This window comes from Astatotilapia calliptera, chromosome 13 (assembly GCF_900246225.1).
Source record: "Astatotilapia calliptera chromosome 13, fAstCal1.2, whole genome shotgun sequence".
NCBI classification, from domain to species: Eukaryota; Metazoa; Chordata; class Actinopteri; order Cichliformes; family Cichlidae; genus Astatotilapia; species Astatotilapia calliptera.
The window spans coordinates 14,710,005-14,732,357 of NC_039314.1; the positions used below are offsets into that span (position 1 = coordinate 14,710,005).

Consider the following 22,353-nt stretch of genomic DNA (forward strand, 5'->3'; position numbering starts at 1 on the left):
CATATTCAACATGTTTGGGTATGCTTTTACAAAATAGGACATCTGATTACATGTGATTGCTTTGTTTACCCCTTTTTTTTTTTTTTGTTCTACAGGCTATTTGATTGATCTAATAGGCTCTTGATTTGCTTGTGCCTGCTCTGTTTGAAATGCATATATCCCTAACACAGCGGAGGGATTTATGTAACCCACAATGGCACTTCAGCACACAGAAATCCACAACATCAGCTGAAGAGCGTGATGCTTTACACACTGCAGTGTCTCCACATTTTTTTGTCCGCATCTCATTAAAATTAACAGGCTTTCACTAAACTTTATTGAACAGCCTCATCACTAGTGGCCCCAAAGAGCACATCCAAATGAGGAAAGAAGGGACTCTGCAGTGAATAGATCAGTAATTAACAACACATACTTGTTTGAAAAAAAAAATTATTTTAGATAAGCGTTTATTTATCGTTACCAAGATAGAAAATCAGATATTTTTTTTAAAGCCTTCTATCTGTTCATTGACATCTAGAAGCTGCACCTGTCCGCTAACTATAACTCAATATCTGGGTATCACCTTTGGCTATGTTCCCAAAATGCAAATGGGAATCTGTACTTGTGGTTTTGACTTTGCATCTGTAGCTGTGCCTGTGTGCAGTTGTGCTAATAAGTCACTGAACTTGATCGCAGCGCTCTGACTGCACCCGCAGACGGGGTTCGATACGACTGTAAATTGGACATGTGCTGACAAGAAACTGCGTTTTTAAAATCTATCCTGTGTGAGTGTAATATTCAAATCTGCCTGCACACAGCAGAGATGGCTCTTGCTTCCTGTATTCTATGTTCTCCTTTCCCTTCATAGTATTTACTGTTGCAGAGAGATTACAGAAGCTGCATACTCGAGTCTGGTGTTTTGTGGAGTGTGGCTGTTTGCCTATCTTGGCAATTTCAGTTCCCATCTCCATACAGTAGATTTTTGATGATTGTGCTTTTCTCCCTGCGTTTACCCCACAGATATTTAAGTCTGCTTTTCCAGCTAAATCCTTATTCATTCCAATTGTACGATAAACTGGCTGGTAACTTTTCTTCCCCCTTATCACATCACACACCCACCAAAAAATTGAACAGCTTCTTGTCAAAAACTCTTATCAAGTTCCCTTTGAGTCAGCCGTGTTTCCTCTTTACTTACTGGCATTTAGTTTTTTGGTGCCTCGTCACAGCAGTTTATGAAGTCTCCATACAGAAGAAAATTGCTGCATTAAAAACAGCGATACTGCTGCGAAGCCCTCTGTCAGTGTCCCTGTTATTTATCTGAAAACTGAACCCTTTCAGATCACTTCCAAGCGAAACCTTTTACAAAACATAAATCACCTCTTGTTGGATTAAAAGGCATAAACACTTCAGCTTTGAGGGTTAGCCTGAGGTTTTAGAACAATAGACGATCACCGAAATTTCAGTTTGGCCTCTGGTCAAGGTAGCTGTGGGAGTAAACATTTATTAACTGCAGGCTGAAACTGATAATCTGCTCCTGGCAATGTCAGAGCTGCATAAAAATGTACGCCCTTCTATCTGAATATTGTGGTCGTTGCACAATGTTTATCAAAAGATGGGACCAGAGATTTCTTCATATTTTCGTTCTGAATTTAGTTGCTTTTTTTTTTGTTGCGCTGCTTACAGACAGAGAAGTATATTTTTAAACACAACAGAATAAACACTTTAAGATGCTGCTTTCCAGTTGGGGTCCAAATGCCACAGTGACAGAGGCCTGCTTGCTTTCATGTCAAGACTTGGGTAAAGAGATTGAAACAGCTCTCAGTGGTTAGTGCTAGAAATAGCTAGCCTGTCTGTCTGTGTAAATAATAAAACAAACAAACCAAAAAAAAGAAGAAATCCTGTCACCTGTCAGCCCGTCATACTAATTATTATGGTATGCAGTGTCTTCTCTTTTTTTAAACTTGTTCCTTATGCTTTGATCCTTGTACAACTATTAGCATGACATAAAAAAAAAATTCCCACAAATTTCTGCTGGTTGCCCGGCAGACTCATTGTGACACCAACACCTCAGGAAGTTGCTGTGAACAATTGCTCTGAAGGAGTGGGAGGAACCATCCTCCAAGTCCTCAAAGTGCCTGACGCCTAACGAGCTGCCGCAGCTTATTAAACTTTAGTCTGAGTCTTTGAAAGCAATGCTAGATCCCAAGAGGTTCTCTGTGTAGTCCTGGGGAAAAACAAATGTGCTTTTCAGAAGTTATGACACAAAGAAGCGTCACCTAATTCCGGAGTTTTCATAAAGGATAAGTGTAAACCATGAGGAAATAGCCTTAGCTAAGGTGCCGTGCTCCGCCCTGAATGGCCTTTTCAATGACACAAAAGTTAATAACACAACAGGTGGCGCAAGTAGCTATACAAGAAATGCACAATAGAAAAAAATACGGGGTTCTGTGGAAATTATAGTGCTAAGTATTGAGTAACTAATTTCTTCATATTTTGCTTCCAAGGAGCCACACTTGCTTGTAATTGTATAAAGTGGTCTTGAGCAATAGCTTTCCCGGCTTTCAAAGGTTTTCTTTGGACATTGGCTGCTTTTTCATTCATTTTTAGCCCATTTGCAGAGAAAACATTTTCAGGGAAAAGTTGTTTTGTTGTTGTTTTTTTTTAAATAAATCATTCAGGCATGAAAAGGGCACCCCAACCCAAGGGATGAGTCAGTGTTGTATCTACACATAATTGGAAAGAACCAACTTTAAATAGTGTTGTTTCTAGCAGTCTGCCACAAAAACACATTTACACTGAAAGTCATGTCCTTAAGAAACAGGAACAAAACAAACAAACACAGGAAACTGGGAGAAAAAAGCTGAGGTATGTGGAATTATACAAGAGCTTGGCTAAAAATGGATCTTGTGGAGTGGTGAATCCAAATTTGAGACTTTTGTTGAAATCATCATCAATATGTACAGAGGAGTTCAGGAAAAGGGGCACAACAGGGATCTGTGGTTTGGTGGAATTCTAAAAATTTGATTTTGATCCACCATGAAATACTATCTGGGAATCATCTGATTGCCAATGGTTTCATTTTTCAGCATGACAATGATCCCAAATGCACTGCTAATGCAATAAAAGCATACCTGGATGGAAAAAAAAACACAAAATGGGACACTGTCAGTCTTGGATTGGGCCCCAGAGCTAGAATCTCAGCATCAATTTAGCAGAAAATAAACAAAAAGCAGCAAACTTCCAAAAAAGAGATTTAAATGTTCTTTAAGAAGCCTGGAGAATTAATTCAGAAGACTACTTGAAGAAATTACAAGACAGTTCAGGCTATGTTTGAAGGTCATGTAAAATACTGACTTTCTAGCTCTCTGGAGTCATAAATTGTATTTCAATGTAAGTTATTTACCTGTAAATACACCAGCGCATTTCCCATTTCCCTAGAAATCTAGAGAAATGAGGGGTAACTGAAGACTACTATAATTATCATCGGTGTGTAAAATAAGATTTTTATGTAAAAATATGAATTTTGCTGCAGGATGAGTCATTTCATCCCAGTTTCACTTGAAACAGAATTTCCCTGTACTCAGGGCAGAGAGCACTGCATCTATTCTGGTAATGGTGGTGAGAGAAAAAAAATATATACTGTGAATTAACACATCCTCTGTCCTGCATTTAATCGTTAAGCTGAGGGGGAGTTTCAGAAGGTCTTTATGAGTATGCACGCTTCTATTTATGTCGTAATTTTTGCTTCTCTCGGTCTATCTGCTCTGGCATCGCATGAGTCACGCCTTCCCGTCACAAGAAGAGAGTCAAGGTCATTTTACTAAATGTGGGTGAAGTTTTTTTGTGTTTATAGATGCATTAAACAAGGAAGGCACTAACTCGTGCATTTTTCTAGTCAACATGCCTGCTTATCCCAGATGTCAAAAGAGCTCGTTCCTCCTTCTACACAATTAATCACCTCCAAACTGGGACTCATTTGCATATAATAAAACGGGACAGCTAACAGACATTAGGGATACAATGAACTTTAATCAAAAACATCTATATTATTAATCTTGCTTTTAGGATAAATAGCAATTTGGTAGTCAGAAAAGAGAGTGAAATATAAGCCACGGTTGTGCAAATGATGCAGCTACAGCTGAAATGACAATAGGCTACAAACATTATGGTAATTTATTCCCAGTACTTTATGAAAAAGTAATCAGCAGTCTTGGAGCTCGGTGCGGCACATCCTTGTGTGTTTGTGTTTTTGTGTGTGTGTGTGCTGTCTGTGGCTGTTAAATTATCCAACAGTTTAAGTTTGACAGCTAAATTTGTTTAACATTTTATTCAAAGCTATGAAAAACAGCAGCGCCTATTTGTGCAAGTGTACGAGGCCTTATCAGAAGAGTCCATCAGGTCTAACTGATGCTCTGTTAATCTGAGCGGAGACTGGAGAGTCTCTGATTTCTGGCAGAGCATCAAGTCTAGTTGTCGCTGCCAACACAGCTATAGCATCTGCGCCATGGTAAAATTGTGCCCGCCTTCTCTCCCCTGACTTGTATCTTTTAGTGGAGCCACCAGTACAACATGCAACCATATTTGTAGCCTTTCCCTTTTTTTTCCTTTCCTCTCGTGAAAGAATTCAGTGACAGTCGCACATCCCCCAGAGGGAGAAATTGCATTTCCAAGCGTCATACTGTACCTGCCAAATGAACACTGAATACATTTCTATGAGACAAAAAAAATAATAATTCTGAGAGCTGTATGGAGCATCTTAATGAGACACACCATGCAGTTGGGAGCTTACTGTGGCTACTACAGTCACATTTGAGCATTTTATCACTCATTAAAATGCAGAACAGTCTCTTCATTAGGATGCAACATATGGCTGAAATTCTTCCACGTCCAACATCTTTCAGACTCTGTATCTATCTGATATGCTCTGTTGGTATCTGCCCTAACCCACTAATCCTTTGGGAAGACACCTCTTTAAATATAGACTATAGCTATACTACAGTGATGTTTGGATTGATTGATACACAGCTGAGTTTTTCTGCCTGGTTGCACATCAGAACTGAAGAACGCGCTCTCGACCATATCTCGGGTCTGATCTGACAGCAGGGACACAGAGGAGCCCCTTGGCAAACGGAGTAACAGCAGAGCTCATCTGAGCAGAACGGAGAGCAGGGCTGTGATTTACCTGGCTCAGGAGCAGAGAGGGCCAGAGATGGTGAGAAGGGCTGAGTTGTTTTTCAAGTAAATAGACTTCATTGGGTAATAGGAGCTAATATTTTGATGGCCTTGTCTCTGGGTGGATCCTCTGTGGCCAGGAGTCTTATCTACCGGGGGGGCAGTTTTGCCATCTCAGAAATATCAAGATGTGTTGTGACACATGCAAAAGCAGAATATCCTGAATTTTACTCTTTTTAAATTCCCTCTGAAATTTAAGAGTGAACTTTGTTTGAAGTTTGTTTTGTTTTCCTTCATAATCTGAAAGAATATTAAGAGTAGAAGTGATTACATGGAAAATAAAGTTCCTCCAAAACAGACATGCTAAAGATTGCTTGCCCGTAACACCACAATGACTTCCTGTTCAAATAATTGGTACAGAAAATTATGAGAAAATGACCTGCTCCTTTGATATGTGACAGCAGCAATAGTGTTTTAAAGTAAGTCTCAGTAAAATATGATTATTGTTTTGTAAAATATGGTCACAATCAGGCATTGTTAGATACACTACAAAGTAGGACGTGATGATTCACTAGTCGTCACAGTGCCTCTTACTCATCAGGTTCAGTTTTAATGCACTGAGCTTTCACAGAGGATTTGAGGGCTTCTGTTATTAAACCACCCTACTTGGACTTTTACACTCTGTGTGTGGCACTATGCCTCAATTCTTTCATCACAGGCTAGATTTTGAAAATTTGAATACAGGCCTCAAAGAAGAGATGTTTTTTCTAGTTTTTCTGCATTTTTGCCAGTGAAAGAAAATTAATTAATTAAAGGAACTCAATAGATCAGCATCAGCCACTGACGTCTGAACAATTTTATTTGTCATGGATGCAGTATTTTTTATTTTATTGTTTTGTACCATGGCACACAGCATATGTCCATACAGTAATCAGATTTGTCCCATAGTTTTGTAAGCATGCCTGGATTCAGTGCAGGCACTGCTACTGTTATTTTACCTACCAGCAGCCATGTGAAACTCACGAATCCCCTCTGTCTGGTTACAGGCTGTGGGATTAAAGCCTTCTAAAATCAAATTTAAATGCACTCTGTTTTTCCTACATATTGGTTTTATGAATGGCTGGTGTTTGCTTGAAAACTGCCCTCACACAGAAATGTGTTTTGAAATTTTTTTTTACTGACATTATGTAACCATTTAGAAGTGCATTATAAGAAACTATTGTCCCCCTTAGAGATTAAGCTGACCCTTGAGGCTGCTGCCATAGCAACAGGTTAACTTTGAATTGAAACCATAGGAGGTCTGAGATTGGTTGGAAAGTTGCTAGCATTTTAATGGTGTTACAGTGAACTCTTTGACTAGTAGCCAGCCTGGAGGACACACACACACACACACACAACAGGAAATGGCATGATGTGACATCACATCCAAAGGACTTTATGACAGCTTGATTGACAGAATCAGTTTAGCTTTATTAATCCTAAAATATTCACACTTAGAGCTCTGAACTGAATGTTTAGACATTGTTATATCGCAAACGTGTTTTCCCAGCTGTCTTTCCAACACATCTCTCGCCCCATTAGTGCAACCTCTCTGTCCAACAAAGACCTTAGGTTTGAAACACAATGCCAATTAAAAGCAAAGAGTGCTGTTGGGCTTACTGCAGTTGTTATTTTTGGGATGTATAGTAATGAGCTCGCTGGTGCAGCAGCACTATGTGTTGTGGAGACAGCGGCGAACATTGGTGTTGGGTCATCGGACTGCGCCTCGGAAACATTTGAGCGAGTGACACGGACCATCCTGATTTATCTCATTCCTCCTTCTTGTTTACTTCACATCATAGTTCACAAAATGGCTTTTTTTAAATTAAGGCAAACCTTCGTGGATGAGCTACAGCGTGAGCTTTAATGATTCTTCCCTGTGATAATTCTCTATGGGCTTTACTCGGTCCCTGACCCACACTCATTTACTGCAACTCATTAGCCTCATGCACACAGGTGCAATATGACTCTAAGGGCTTTGTGCCCATCAAAGTGACCTTTGATTCTTCGCTCACACTAGGGAATAAATTATTTACTGTTTTTGCATCCGAGTCCATTGTCTTTAATGTAATCAAGATTGATGGTGAGGGAAGGGAAAGGACTCAAGAGCTGAAGTTTGGTTAATAAAACCTTTAACATTTAACAACTGCGGTAGCGTAGCAGCTCTGTAAAAAAATGCCATCAGTTGAAGAAATTACGTCCACGTAGACTCGGCGGCCGAAAAACCACCCTGACATCTAAATATGGTTAAGGACACACGGCTTTCTGCAATAGCTTGGTAAATGGTGCACTGAATTGTCGAATATAAATGCGCTTTGTTTTGTTTTCTTCTTCTTCTGGGAGACTCGGCTGCGCTTTTGTGTTTCACAACAAAACAGACTCTTTTATTTTCAGTGGTATGTGAATCAGCAGTTCGCGACAAAGATGAACATCTTTGTATGGCACCGTTTCTTCTCTGCACCCCACTCCCCTCCCCTCCCCTGTTGTGGTATTGAGTTGACCTTGCTACTGTATAAACGCACCACAATGAGCAACCTCTGCAGGGTTGTGTAGAGATGGATGTTACATAAAAGGAAAAACTGGGACAAACTTACAGAAGAGCTTCAGCGTTCCTTGGCATAGTTTCTCAAAGTTTTTGAAACTCTGCTGTTGTGTATTGATGATGGTGAGAGTGGGCGGGCTGCTGTCTAAAGCAAACCCAGACTAGCCCTTTAGCGTTCTGCTCAACCAATTGGTAGAGCACATTTTCAGGCCCTATATCTAACTGAGGCTTTCACTGAACTAGACCTACCTTATTGAGTCTTTTCTACCAATTGGTTTACATCCGTAATGCCCAAAAAAATCCACCAGAAGGCACTGTGAATGTAAACTATTAGCTCTTCTTATCCCTCTCCCAAACAGGAAGTTTCATGTTTAACAAGTACTATATGGATGCTAAACAATTATATGGCTAAAAATCACATGGTCCTGTGGCATGATACCATCCACCTTCAACCACAGTGTGTTTGAGGTCATGGTTTCATATGAAGCCAACAGGGCTGGCACTCTCCACCAGATGAGTGGGGTTTTAAATTGTTCGGCCAAGTTCATCTGGCATCATCCACGACTTGCTGCTGTATCAAGGGGGATCTACATTCTTCAATGCTCCCCTCAGTGAAAAGGAACAGAAGCTACTGCTAAGGGGCCAAAGTTGTAAAAAACAGTATGCAAACCCATAAAAGAACCTCAGCTCTTCACAAGTTTCAGCTTGGGCCAGAACTTGCACACCTCCTTGGGTGTCAGGGGCATTGGTACTGTATGACCAAACTGCACTGGTGGAGCTTCCCTGATGGCAGACAAAGACCTGATGAAGAAGGGCCATGGAGCCTTTGATTACAGGTCTGATGAAGCTCTGATTGCAATAAAATCGTTTGACACCAAATGTGTCAACCTAAACAATGCCTGTGGGTTCATGCCTCTTTCATCGGTCAAACGGTGGAGCAAAGAGTCCAATGCAAAGATCACCATTCCATGCCAATCACTCATCCTGTATATAATTAGCATATGGGAGGAATTAAGCTTTCTGGTATTATATTACACCTGTATAAGACAAGTTATAAGTTACAAGTTAAGGAGATGGCATATTCCACTGTTCGGATACATCCTTGACTTGAATACCTGGTCTACAAGAGGGACTGTGCCCTACTGGACCAGAAACCGATGGCTCTCAAAAGGATTCCACCTGGTTGTGTCTGAACCAAGTTAACAAGCCAGCATCTAGAGTTGGACAACCATGATTCAGCTCTCCAAGACCACAGAATAAATGCTACACCCTAAGACCCCCACGACCAAAACCACAAGCAGATGTGCTTGATTTCCACTGTTTTTATTTTATTTTATTTTTTTAAACGAAAAATGATTTTGCACAGTAGCATTCAATCAGACGTGGCCTGAATATGAATATTTTTCTCATTTGCAGATTAAAAAAATATGTATTTTGTTGTTTGATATAATAGTTTCCTTTGATGGAATGAAAACCAGCAATGATCACTGGTATGCTACTAGAAATAAACTGTATCCAATGCCCTGAATAGTTTTTGTCATTAATTTGATTATAATTTGGCCCTTTATTTGATTTTTTTTCGACTGTATTATCTACTGTACTTGTATTTGCATTTCATACTTTTACCATGAAGTGACAGCTCAACCATTTGGTAGAGATCAATATTTTAAAAACTACAGGGTCTATTGAAAAACAAAATTGATTGTGGTTATTACCCACCCAAGTCAATAAGAAATGCAAACAAAAAATGTTTCCATTGCTTTTTTCTTGGTGTGGACCTCAAAGAGTTAGCTAAGTATTCAGCTGGGTTCAGGTCCTAATAATCATGAGAGTGTAATCGCCTAATCGCTCAGGGCCTCTTTGTGCCATTGGTGAAATATCTGCATTTGTTGTTACTTCACTGATTTCAAAAACAGACGGGCCAAAATGTATATTTAACCCAACAGAAATGTTAAAAATAAACAGTTTATTATGCACCATTATGAAGCTGTAAACAAATTTAAGGCTGTGTTATTTAAGCGTTTAGTAATGTGCATAATTTGCAAACAGTTGCACTGATCATTAGGAACAGCCTTGGATGTTTTAAACGAAAGGAGGTTTCCACTGATACAGTTATTGTTTTCAGTGCCTCTGCTTATAAAAATCAATGTATTTATGTATTTTTTCTAGAGCATCTGCAAGGATAAACAATTACACAAGTGATTACGTGTGGAGAAAGAAGGAGTATCTCATAATACTGTCGCAGCACGTTTCCCACAGTAATGACGGCATCAGTGATTCTGAGATTCTAAATATGGTGCAAGATGATCATCTTCGATATAAACCGCCTACATAAGAGGGGAGAAGAAGCAATGAATATGCATGTATTCTCTGCATGTTGAATTAGTGTGCATTGCTATTTTCTGGTAATTTGGTGTATTAACCATTACTGCCTGCATGTTTAAATCAAAATGCTGTGTTATAGCAAGAGGAAAGCAGACATGATGCACACTTTATTGCCATATCAGTGCTGTGTGATATTCATCTATGATGTTATAACAGTCTAAAGGCAAAGAGTGGCTACACTCTGGACCGATTGTGCATTAGGGTGTTCATCCTGGTTTGTGATACTTCTGCACTCTCTACTGCATCCCTGATTCTCCCACTGGGTCTGAGACAAGCCTGCAGTTTGTTTGTTCGTTCACTTAAGAGTAGGTTTTTGTTTTTTTTGTTTGTTTTTGGGTGCCGAGGTGCTTTCTGCTGCCTCTTTATTACACCGCCCTCCCCCACACTGTGTACTGACATCAAGCTGAGACTGCCAGCTGTTGCACAAGAAGCTGATGTGTCTGCTGATGGTGCGTAATCACCTCTCCATCTTGTTGAGTACTTATCAGATACAGTGCGGTGATGAGCTGAAGTGACAGCTCTGGCTGCGATGGTCTGATCGTCTCCTCAGTGAGACTGTGTGGCATTCTCAGTCCGAAGCCCTGAATGAGTGCCGCCACCAACCTCCCCGCTTTTCCCCCTCCTGCACTGGTTTCTGATTACTGCCATTTTACTGACCTCCCATCTGTCCCGCTTGCTTTTTGGTGTCTTAATCCAGTCATTTTCATACTGTGGAGCTTGAGGGTTTGTTTGGCAGGCTGGGCTGCGTGCAAACACACACACAGTCACATATACAGCCTAGTGGTGAGAAGGAGCTACAGCTTAATTGCTGTCAGTGGGAGTACAGATGGCTGCATTAACTGAAGTTAATACGACCGGTGTGTAAAACCTCTTGTGTAACTCCACAGGACAGTCCCACGCTGCTGCCGCTGCTGCTTTCATGACTCTGACTCAATCAGATTGAAAGAGAAACCGACTCGCCACCAGTCACTGCTGCAGAAAGTCTGAATCCAGGTTTCTGGAAAAACAAAAGTGAATTCATGCACGCCCCCGCAGTGATATGGTTTACACTTTGGAAATCACCCCTGTGGTAATATATCTCACTCAGCGCTCGTGCTGTTCAGAGACGGCTCTCTTTTGGAAAGTCGTAGCTGACTGTGCTTTTGGGATTTGAGGAAAGTCTGAAGGTCCTTTAACACTGTACTCCGGGTCAGAAGGGCAGAGGTGATTATGGGGAATGCTTTCGTTTTGTTCTGATTTAAAATCGTAAACTAGTAAAATAAGTTTGATAATAAAACACCAAATACAGCAACATAGATGTCTTTAAAATACACAGATGCCTCATAATAATCACTAAGAATACACTTATGCATACTCAGTTTTGCACATAAATGCAGCATAAATCTACAAAACAAAACCCAAGTCTAAATTTTATGATCAACACATCATCAGCACTTAGTATTTTAGGTTTTCTCAGGTCTCAGCTAACAATAGGGTCTCCACACGGGCCTTTTATCTGCTTGCAACTCAGCAGTGCTCAAATGTGATTGGTGCCTACAACCAAGATTCTTACAGTTGACTAAACTAAACTGAAACATGCAAAAGTCAAAGTAAAATGGGAAAAAAGCTAATTAGAAAATACAAAACTATCATAAACGACTACTTTAACTAAACTAAACCAACAGAGAGCCTCCCGTGTCAAATATCTGCCAGCAAATGCTGCACATTCATATGCAGATATCTGTTGTATAGACATCCTTTTTTTCCTTCCTTCTTCCCTTACATCATATGTAACTGAAGCCACATTACCATAAATAAAAAGAGCTAGGTATATTTACACATGAATAGCCAGACTCTAGAGGTTGGCTCTCTAATGCGAAGACTCACACTCGTCAGCATTTGAATTTAATCAACTTAGACTTAAAAAAACCCCTGAAGAATCCCTAAAGAAGTCAATCGAGTAATGAGCAAACCAGGTGAAAACACACTTGAGTGTTTAAAATGCAGCTGTACCACTTCAGGGCTGTCATTTCTTGCTTCTTACTCCACATTTGCATTTCATCTCTCCAGCTGCTCCGACAGAAAACGATGCTCATGTTTAATTTTGATGTAATGTGTGTCCTCCGCAGGGGCGGTGCTGGCAAGGTCTCGTAGTTCAAACCAACATGCCCTTTGCTCTGGCAGCGGGACAGGAAGTGTGTGTGTGAGCGTCCCCCCCGGTTGGCTCTGCTGGGATGAACATGCCACTGCACCAAATGTCTGTCATCCCCCGTGATGTCACCTCGTCGCGGGTGTCGGGCAGCGGGAAAGCTAAAGACAAGGACAAGCAGGTATGTGAAGAGTTTATGGGATAAACCGGGTCATAAATATGAGGGGCAGGGACACAGCTGACAGATATGGGACGGTTGTTATCTGTAGTTTTTGTTTCCTGGACGAATGCAGAAAGATCTAATTCAACACACCTTTGATATTTGCTGCCCAAAATCTGGACAAGTCCCTAACAAGGCCTGTAAGTGGGTGGGGGGGGGAATGACTTGTTTCACCAGAAAGCCAAACTTTCCTTTTTTATGATCAGGAGACAAAACTCTGAAGTGGCTGTTAGGAGTTATGAGTCAGTCTGGAGTGATAGAGGAAGTAACGGTGCTGTTTGTTTTCAGTTTCCCGTTGACAGTCACATCTCCCCCCCTTGTTACAAACCCAAGCCTAGCCCTTAAATTTTTATGACTCAAACCATTTTCTCAAAACTTTGTTAAATATCACCAAACCTCAGCATCGGCACTGTCGTCATAAACGTCTTAATGTGCAGTGCTGTTTCGTAGGTTCATTACTCCTCAGCCTCTGAGAGCCACACATCTCTTCAAAAAGTCTGCTTTTTATTTTTTTACACTGTGGGGGAAAAAAATAGTTCCCTCACATTTTCCCAGAGCAAACAAAGCCTCGGTTATATTGTTGCAGCTTTTGTTTTGTAGTCGTTCCCAAAGCCTGAGTCGAGTGTTTCTGTTTAATGCCACTTTAAGTTATACTGTATTTACTGTCACTCAAACACCCACAGGAAGAAAATTCTCCAGATGGCTTAAAACGTAATTATTCTAACCTCTTTTCCTTTTTCCCCCCATTTTTACTGCGTCATTGCTTCAAACTGGGCTCGACAGGGTGGAAATGTTGTAAAACAACTTAGTGAAATGCCTCGGAGGAAGATTGGTAGAAATGTCAGCTTGAGCCCAGACAAAAGCAAAACGGTTTTAATTCTGTGTGACGAGAGCGGAAGATAAAATGTGCGAAGGTGGGAAGTAGAGAACGTTATCCCAGGTGTCCTGTCAGAGAAACAATCAGAAAGTTAATTTTTTTTTTAATGGCGGGGCGGCAATCTAAGCACAGAAACGTAAATTCTTCATTACATTTCCCTCACAAACAAATTATTTCTGCTGCCTGTGGGTTGAACTGAGATTTGTCATCTGATGTCAAAGCGCGGGCTGCTTTTTTCCATTTGTGCCTGAAACCACCTTTAGGCCATCCGGGTTTGCAGTTTAAGGTGCTGCAGCACATGCAGGATTTATTCTTTATTCTTTGTGTTTGCGAATTGTTCGCCGTTTGGTTTTTTTGCAAAATAATTGAGTCGAATCACCAACTCTGAACACTTTTATCTTTTTATATTTTGCTGCTTTTAATCTGAATTTTTAATAGTCAAGGAGATTTTAACCACAGATTTCTAATCTGAAAACGCAAAGATTTGTGAAAATATGAGCTTCAGAGACAACGATTAGTGTCTGCCTGATTTTAAGGTTCTGACTAAATATTAGTCTTTGTGCTTTTTGAAGCATCGGGGTTCTTTTTAAATTAGGCTTTTCATCGTGTTTATCAGTAATAAAAAAGAAAACCAGCAGTACAGCTGTGGCCACATTCAGTCTTGCACGGACTTTATCTTTCTTCTGCTACTTTTTCTCCGCGTACTTCAGCATTTATCAAACAGCACACTGAAGTGCTCTCAGCACGAGAACAAAGCGAGGCGCTACGACGATATGTGGGTGACCCTCTCTTTCTCCTCACCCTCTTTTAGAGCTTCACCAACTGCAGCAGCGCAGGTGTTCCCAACAGGTTTCCTGTATTTTTTTCCCTGCATGCACACACATATTACTGACTGATCCAGTGATGCGCCCGGTCTGTATTGGTTATGAAACTTAAGAGTCATTGCAGAAGTGAAAGTGAACTGAAATTAACTGAGACTATTTGACATCATCCTGTTGTTTAGGCAGGAAACGTGTTTTGGAGCTTGGAAACCTTTTTTGCAGGATCCATGTGAAACAGGATTGAAGGGTTTAAATCTGAGAGCAGTTGTAGGAAGGTTGCTTCAGTCTGTTGGGAATAAAAGTGAAACCTTAAGCTTTATGCTGTCTGGGTGGCGGTGTTTGGTTTCCCTACCGCAATGTTTGCTAACAGTGTAAAGGTCCAAGCTTTGTCTCTGCTTAGCCTCTCACTCTGTTTCTCTCTATCAGTCTCTGAGTGTCTGTGTCCTGCTGGCTGAGCTTCCTTGTCTTTCTTTCTTTTCTTTTTTTTTCCTTTTTTTACCTCCTTGAGGAATAACTGGATAAACAGTAACGATTCCAGTCCTCCCCATGGAGCCATCAGCAGAGAGGAAAAAGGAGAAAATGAGTGTAGGACAAGAGAAAAGGGGGGAAACAGCAAGCGTTTACTGTGAATGCTGATGAGCTTGAGGGTCCTGGAGGTGTGTGCGTGTGCCCGGACTTTAGTCACAGAGCGCAGACCCATCTGGCCCTCTCAGACAACACAACTGGTCTTTTAGTGCCTCGAGGAAAAAGAAAACGCACAACTTTCCTCTGCTTAGGATTCAGAGTTAGTCAGCTGCTCCTTCGGAGAGCAACACATCTAGTAACTGTTGCTGGCCCCTCTTCGGCCTCGTTCCTCCAGCTCCGCTCAAGCTCGTCTTCTTCGAAATTCTCTTTGGCGGTGTGCTCGCGGGCGCTTTGTCTACGCGCTCGAGTCCTTCACTTGAGAATTCATGTTTGGGAAGATAATTTGAGGTTTAAAAATATTTTAATAAGAGCATCAAACGACTTACGGAAGTTTTATTACTTGGAGGGGTGGGTGAAAGAAAGTTCTCAGCCTTTGGAAAAAAAACGGTCAGATTTGTTTGAGTCTGGGGGTTTTGATAAGCTCCGCAGCAAATGGATTATTCATGAGATGACAATAAAGTAAAGCTCTGGAATATGTTGCCAGGTAAGGATGGAGAAAAGCAAACCGACTCGGCTATTTGTGATGTGGGGAATGTATACTTAGCTATCTGTGTTTGCTTGCTAATTATCGTGGCTCCATCTGCAGGGTGACTTGCTGCCTGTTTATATTGTATAGAAAATCACAACATCATGCCGCATGAACAGAGAAGGAAAGCCTCAGGAGGTGCAGCTGTGTCTCTAATTGTCATACTTGATAATAATGCAGACATATGGGATCTCAATAACACTAGTATTATATTCAGTGGCTTCTGTGACTGTGCATACACCGAACACTGTGATACCCGATACCTGCCCTTTTTGATGCCGCATTTATTTTTTATGAAAGCACAGAGAGCGCTGGAGGCTTTTTCCTTCAATAAGTGTGTGCCGGAGTCAAGGACAGAGGGGACTGTTTCTCCTCTGATGTTTGGCGGTTTGATAACAGCTGCCGCCGTGGCGCTCCTGGGCACTGATGGAGCCTTGTCGGGCTTTGTAGACCAAGATCAAACACTGACCACCGCGGCAAAAACTTAACACTCAGACGTCAAACATCTGCACCTGGTTTGGGAACAGCACCAAGCAGGACAGACGAGATCTGCAAAGGGTGGTGCGCTCGGCAGAACGCATCATTCAATCAGAGCTCCCTGACCTGCTGTCCATCTACACCAAGCGGTGCAAGTCCAAAGCTGGGAAGATTATGATGGACCTCTCCCATCCCAACAATGGACTCTTCTCACTGTTGAGGTCTGGGAAGCGCTTCCGCTCCCTTAAGGCCAAAACAGAGAGAATGAGGAGGAGCTTCTTCCCCCAGGCTATTCGGGCCCTGAACCAGGTGTAGGACTGGACTCTCCCAAACACGTTGCTATAAGACTGGATTCTCACACACGTCACCACACGCACCACCACACATTTCCTATAATCCTATAATTCCTATAATTTATAATCCTTATCTTTATAATCTCTTCTGCTATTTGCACATTCTTTACTGTAAATTCCTAAGTTAATTTGTAAATTTTTGTAGTAAATTGTAAATATTGTAAAACTTTTCTTCTGTCATTTAATGGTCGGGCATTGTACAGCTACAAGCATTTCACCCCCATGTCATACTGTGTATGGTTGTGTGTGTGTGTGACAAATAAAATTTGAATTTGAATTTGAACAAAGCCTCCGGGATAGACTGGGACCATTTAATGTGTCTGTCTTTGCTGTCATAATGAAGCAGTTGTTGTTGTTGTTGCTGTAGCAGAAATTGGTTTTGTTCCTCAGGTTTAATGCCGTTTGTCCGCTGGTTCATACATTATTTTGGATGTGTTCCACAGTATTTTAAATAAAGAAAAAAGATCACTAGCATGACAAAAATGAAGCACATCCCTACATTTATCACACTTTCATGTGCAGATTTGATGCCACAGAGGATGATAGGAGCAACTTGTCTTATTTAAATATCTAAAACTGAGTTTCTGTATATCTCTTTGCTAATGAAGTGTGTGTGTGTGTGGGGGGGGGGGGCTGCTATCGTGGCACGATCTAAAGGCTTCTTTAAAGGCTTCAAGGGAAAAAAAGGTTGAGGGTGTGTTTCAGTCTGGCAGGGGATTTAAATCATTTCACTCTAAGGAAAATTATCTACAAGTGGTGTAGATTTCTGCCATCTGCCAGTTTGTTTGGGGCTTGCCTCTAGAGCGAAAATGTTAGTGTCAAGATGCTTATATCAACAGTCAGATAGATGCGGGTCAAATGTAATGCTTACATTTTCAAAAAGAGCAGAGCAAATAGACAGACATCTGTCCATCTGCTGATGAACACATAATGGCTTTTTAATGCATGTATGCTGGTCTTGTGCAGAACCCGTATACGAGTCTGTGGCTACTCTTCTTGCACTATTGTTAGTCCATCAGTCAGCCACCGCGAAAAGCAAACCTACAAAGAGCTGAAGTGAAACAAAGTGTCCAATACAGACACTGTCTGCTTTTCATTATAACCCTACTTTTGGTTTGTGGTGCTTCCTCCATTTGCGGTGACCTACAGTATACGGGGGGGGGGGGGGGGGTTGAGGGATGCACAGATTGTATACTTTTCTAAATAAGCTCTGCATAAGCACAAAACTATTCAAATGGACACAAATATTTGGGCGTAATGAATTCATTTTCACCAAATGTTTCCAATTACAAGTAAGATTTGACAAAATGAGTATTTACGATTACATTTTAGGGGATTTCTTAACATTGCAAATGATTTATTTCATTAAAATGTTTATTAGAATCCACTTATAACTTAATTATTGTCAAAGAACATCATTATGGAAAAGTTGGATGACTGGTGGTATTAGTAGCCCTAAAATAAAGAAGGTAAAAAAAGGGAGCCGATCACTGCGCGGATTTCAAAACTGACCTCACAGTTGGCTAAAAAGTTTATCACCTTGTCCTCTTCACCACACCTGCAGCATCTCTCTCACCCGTCATCCACTCTGCTCCACCTCAGTTGGCTGCCCTGCACCACCTCGTCAGTCAAATCCGGAGCACAGCAGCCGATTTGGCTGATTTCACTCTTTATTTGCTTGGATTATTTCACCACACTCTGGGCTCTCTGCTTAGTTCAGCTACAGTGCCCCCACTGCTCTTCACAGCCAGCAGCCTACATGTCCACTCACACACTCTGCCAACCATGAACCATTCAGCCCTGCAGTCATTTATTTTTATTTTTTTAAAATCTAACTACAGTCTTCTGTGTGTTTATGTATCAGTCACATCTACCTCCGGTAGATTCTACTGTTTAAATCCAATTCTAAAAAGTTGCGAGGAGACTTGAAACTAATAATATCCTCAAACATCTTGTAACTGAAAGACTGTTGCATTGAAGAGCGGTCAGAAATTTCAGCAAACCAATGAGGAAAATGCGTACAAGAAGTAATTTCTCCAAAAATCATAAATTATCAAATTTCGTCTTGTGTTTTGCTCCAGTTTCCTTTTCCACAGAACAATTTAATTTTGTTTATTCCTGAACAGGACGGGATGTACTTACTGCTTCACGTAACTTTGTTAGTGGTTGAAGCATTTCAGCTGACATGGCAGACAGACTTGTTTACGCCCAGCACTACTATATCTGTTAGACATTTCCAAAGGAAAAAAAATACTGTTCAATGAAATTCTACAAATGCATTTTTTTAAAAAGTGAAAATGTGTTTTTCAACCCAGAGGCAGAGAAACATATTCCAAACATTTGGTAGATCCGACTGTCCAAATCAGTCCCCTCCAGATTGCCGTGCCCCGGGGCTTACAAATGGAAATACCATGATATTTGCCCGTAAAGCCTTTGGGCTGGGAAAACTCGGCGTGAAATGCTGCATTATCAGGAAAAGGAAATGTTTACATGTTGTGTGACTCGACTGTTAGGAGTAAAGCCGATGCGGTCACATCTAGTTGGACACAGCTTTGGTCAAGTAGGAGAGTGTGACTGCTTAAATGAGCATTTCAAGGGCAAAGGCACATTTTTAAAATTAATGTAATTTACCGTAATTGTGTTTTATCTTTGATGTATCTCTAACCAACCATGTGCACCTACACTCTGCATATGTAACACAAATACAAACGTGTGCACATCATTTCTCTGCTTGCCTATCTTACTTGCGCACATCATCCTGGTGTAGATGTTCTGAGGCCAAACTGGTGCCCTTGCCTGTGCATAAAGCAGGATCTGGGGAGAGAAGATAACACACAGGCAAATGGCATTCTCTCTATTCTGGCAGCAGTTTTCATAAAGGTATGAATGTTATGTGTCAGCAAACTAACCTACTTTACATATAACGCTGGAGGAATTCAAGAAACTCTGCATCCTACCTTTAGCCTCATACAAAATGTGACTGATGGAAACTGAAAGGTGTGAGTAAGACTAGGAAGTGTTACACCCATAAGGCTGTAATTAACTTTGTCATTTAGCACTTTTATATTAAAAAATAAAGACTTTTCAGGACAAACTTGGAGGATTTCCTATCCACGCTGTATTTGCAGTTTTCTGTAAAGCTCTTCTCTCTATATTTGATTCGGTCTTACTAGAAGTGCTTTTGAGGACATGCGCTCCGGATGCAGGTACACGCGGCGGCAGCTGGTGTTGTTGTTCTCTCCAGTCTGTGCAGGTCTTGCAGGGGTCTCCCAAAGGCCCCCGGCTGCACGGAGCCACTTGAGGCCGAAGTGTTAAAAAACGTAATTAAATGTGGAAGAGTCGACATGACGGCAGCGCCTTTGAGGGCCTTGACTGCTGTGAGAAAGGACTTTGCTTCACCTTGTTAAAGATTTAATTTCATTAGCCCCTATGATGGCTCCATGGGTGATTTTGCTCTCTTTTGGTAGCCTCAACAGTCTGTGCTATATTAAGTTTTATATATGTGATTACAGCCGACCCGTAGCAGAAGAAAATAGACTTCAAGAGAAATGGCAGGAAATAATTACAGTCCCCCGAGCTGCTGTGTGTGCTAGTAGACATGGCATAATATGCACCACTAAAACAGAAGAGATTTTTCTTTGTCTCCGGTGTTAGGGTGAGCGTTTCAGAAGGGCAGCTATTAGAGGAAAAAGTGGTTAAGGGGACACAATCTCTTCTAATTATCCCATGCCTCATTGCCTTCCACCACCCGTAGTCTCTCACACACCCCATATAGGCACGGTTTCAAAGCTCGAAATTAACACTTTGCTACAAAAAAGGGGCAATCAGTCAGTAAATGTATGTATACATTAAGCTGCACTTACACTGGGAGTCCTCTTAGGAACAACATAATTTCATGATATCGTAATTTGCATATTCTGTGGGATGTTCTCTATCCTAAGTGGACAGATGTATAGCTATTAACCTAGTCACCTGTGGAAATTTGTTCAGCCCGTCACTCACCGCAGGGACAGAAAATCCACCTAGTCCGAAGGGGAGGGGAAAAAACTCTCAGCTGCAAATTAGACACTTTGCTGGAATAAATTTTAGGGAACCAATTAAATTTTTGCACCTTGATACAAAGGTGCTCCCCCCCCCCCCCCCCCCCCTCAGATTTTTCAATATCTCTGTTGAAGAAATGACTGTGGTTTGCAGTGCAGAGCAGCACAACTGAAGAGCCAGCAGATAAGCAGAGACAGACAAAGATGAATAAAAAAACAAAACACAGATAAAATTATTTCCAGGAGGGAGTCATGAAATCACCACATGAAAGGCTCAATCCGCTGGTCCCCCTTCCCCCTTTGAGATGCTGCTGCCTCCTCGGCCTGTGCTCTGTTTCCCATCCGGGCCCTTCTGTTGCTCCTGTGTTCCCTGGAAAGCCTCTCCGTGGGGTTGTCTGAGGACGCCGTTAATTGTCTGTGACATGCTGACTTGACTCTCCTGACTCGAACAGCCCCCAAACACTCAGCCAACACCGCCAGCCAGATCAATGGTGGAAGCTCTCTGAGCTCTCCCACAGTAAACAAATTCATCTTCTTTGGGAGACACTGCAGATGTTTCTATCGCTGCAGCGTGACGTCTGGCACGCAATCGCTTCCTGATGTATGCTATTCATGTGGGGCGTCGTACCCCAGGTGTGTAATGAAAGTCTCACAGGACTCTCAGTTCTGTCACAATGTGGTGGACACACAGGTGTATAATAAGTCTCTTGTGAGCAGAAAGAAAGATATAGTGGGCAGAAATACTTTCTTTTCTTGGTAAGATGGTAATCGGATTCCCAGTGGTTGGTCCGTCAGAGGGGAGGTTTATTTCATGAACTCCCGTAGGCACGAATGCACAATAGACTCGTACTACCAAGGCTTCATTTTCTTTCAGTACCCGAGTCCCTAAATGCCTTCATCTGTACTTCTCAACACTTCCCCTCTGCGTCCTGTCTCCTTCCATCTCTTTTTCAATCATCTCAAGGTTTTATCCATGACCACACTGTGAACTCTTTCCTGTTGTTGTCTAGGGAGCCACAGTTATGAACTATATTTAGCCATAGTGTACACATAATGCAGTTCACTTCCAGTGCAATATAATTTTATTTAATTTTTATTTGAATTAAAGCTCAGCTAAAGGGCATCACTGATCTATTTTTCCCCATCGAAAGCTCTTTATTTTTCTCATCCACACCGCTCCACGCTTGCGGTAGCAGCACTCCAGGGGAGCCTGACCCACAGGTTCACCACCTCCGTCAGCCACCTGCCAGTGTATTTGTTTTTTTTGTCTGTGTATGTCATGAAAAGCATCTGTTATTGGAGAAAGAACTGTTTTTTTTACCCCAACCATGAGGTCATTGCCTTTGTTTTTGAGTGAAATTGCTGACCATTGGGTGGATTGACATTAAATATGATACAGACATTTACGTGCACTTTAGTATGAATGGAGTAACTTGTCCTCTCATTGGGCATCGCCATCTGAATCTAGTGTATATGTAATAATCCCTCATAGCTGAGCTGAAGCAGACAGTCGTTTCCCCTGAGTGATTTATTTTGTCTCCATTTTGTTACACTTAAATTTAATATAATGTCATTTTATTAATAGGACTGATGCTCATAACCATTAAAGTGTCTCCAAAGTTGCAGAAACCAGAGTTACGCCCTTTAACATGTTTAATACTGGTACACTGTGCCTGCAGACTGACAGGACTTTGTTTGTCTCCACTTTACTGAGAGCCTTAAATGGCACATTCAATGGTCACTTTGATGACAAGTTTGAGGATGGAACAAAATAAGACCGCTTAAATATGGTTGTTTATACTTTAGACACGAGAGCCATCCAAAGACTGGAGACTCTAATTGGTATGTTTGGAGTCAGTTCGAGAGCCGGATTTAGACACCTTTTAATTTAAAGATATCATCCACAGTTGACTGGGAGTCATTTCAGAAAATAAGCACATTGCAGCATGTCGGCAAACAGTGCATCTGAAATCTGTGCAGGCTGTAACTTAATAGAACAACAGCTACTTTTGTACTGCAACATGCAGGGTGGTGGTTCACAGCTGTTTTCATTAAAAGTGAATTGAAAAGGCGCGGAGGAAGAAAACAAAGACTATATTAAGTCTGTACC

General features: G+C 41.4%; 1 protein-coding gene across 2 annotated transcripts in view; it reads left to right on the forward strand.

The window, feature by feature from the left end:
- The window catches only part of marchf8 (membrane-associated ring finger (C3HC4) 8), a 93,562-nt gene that overhangs the window by 15,122 nt on the left and 56,087 nt on the right, over nucleotides 1-22,353 (forward strand). For both annotated transcript variants that reach the window (XM_026190772.1, XM_026190771.1), the window contains exon 2: nucleotides 12,226-12,426. In XM_026190772.1, coding sequence (XP_026046557.1) covers nucleotides 12,331-12,426 — 96 coding nt within the window. In that variant the 5' untranslated portion in view covers nucleotides 12,226-12,330. The remainder of the gene's footprint in view (nucleotides 1-12,225; nucleotides 12,427-22,353) is intronic.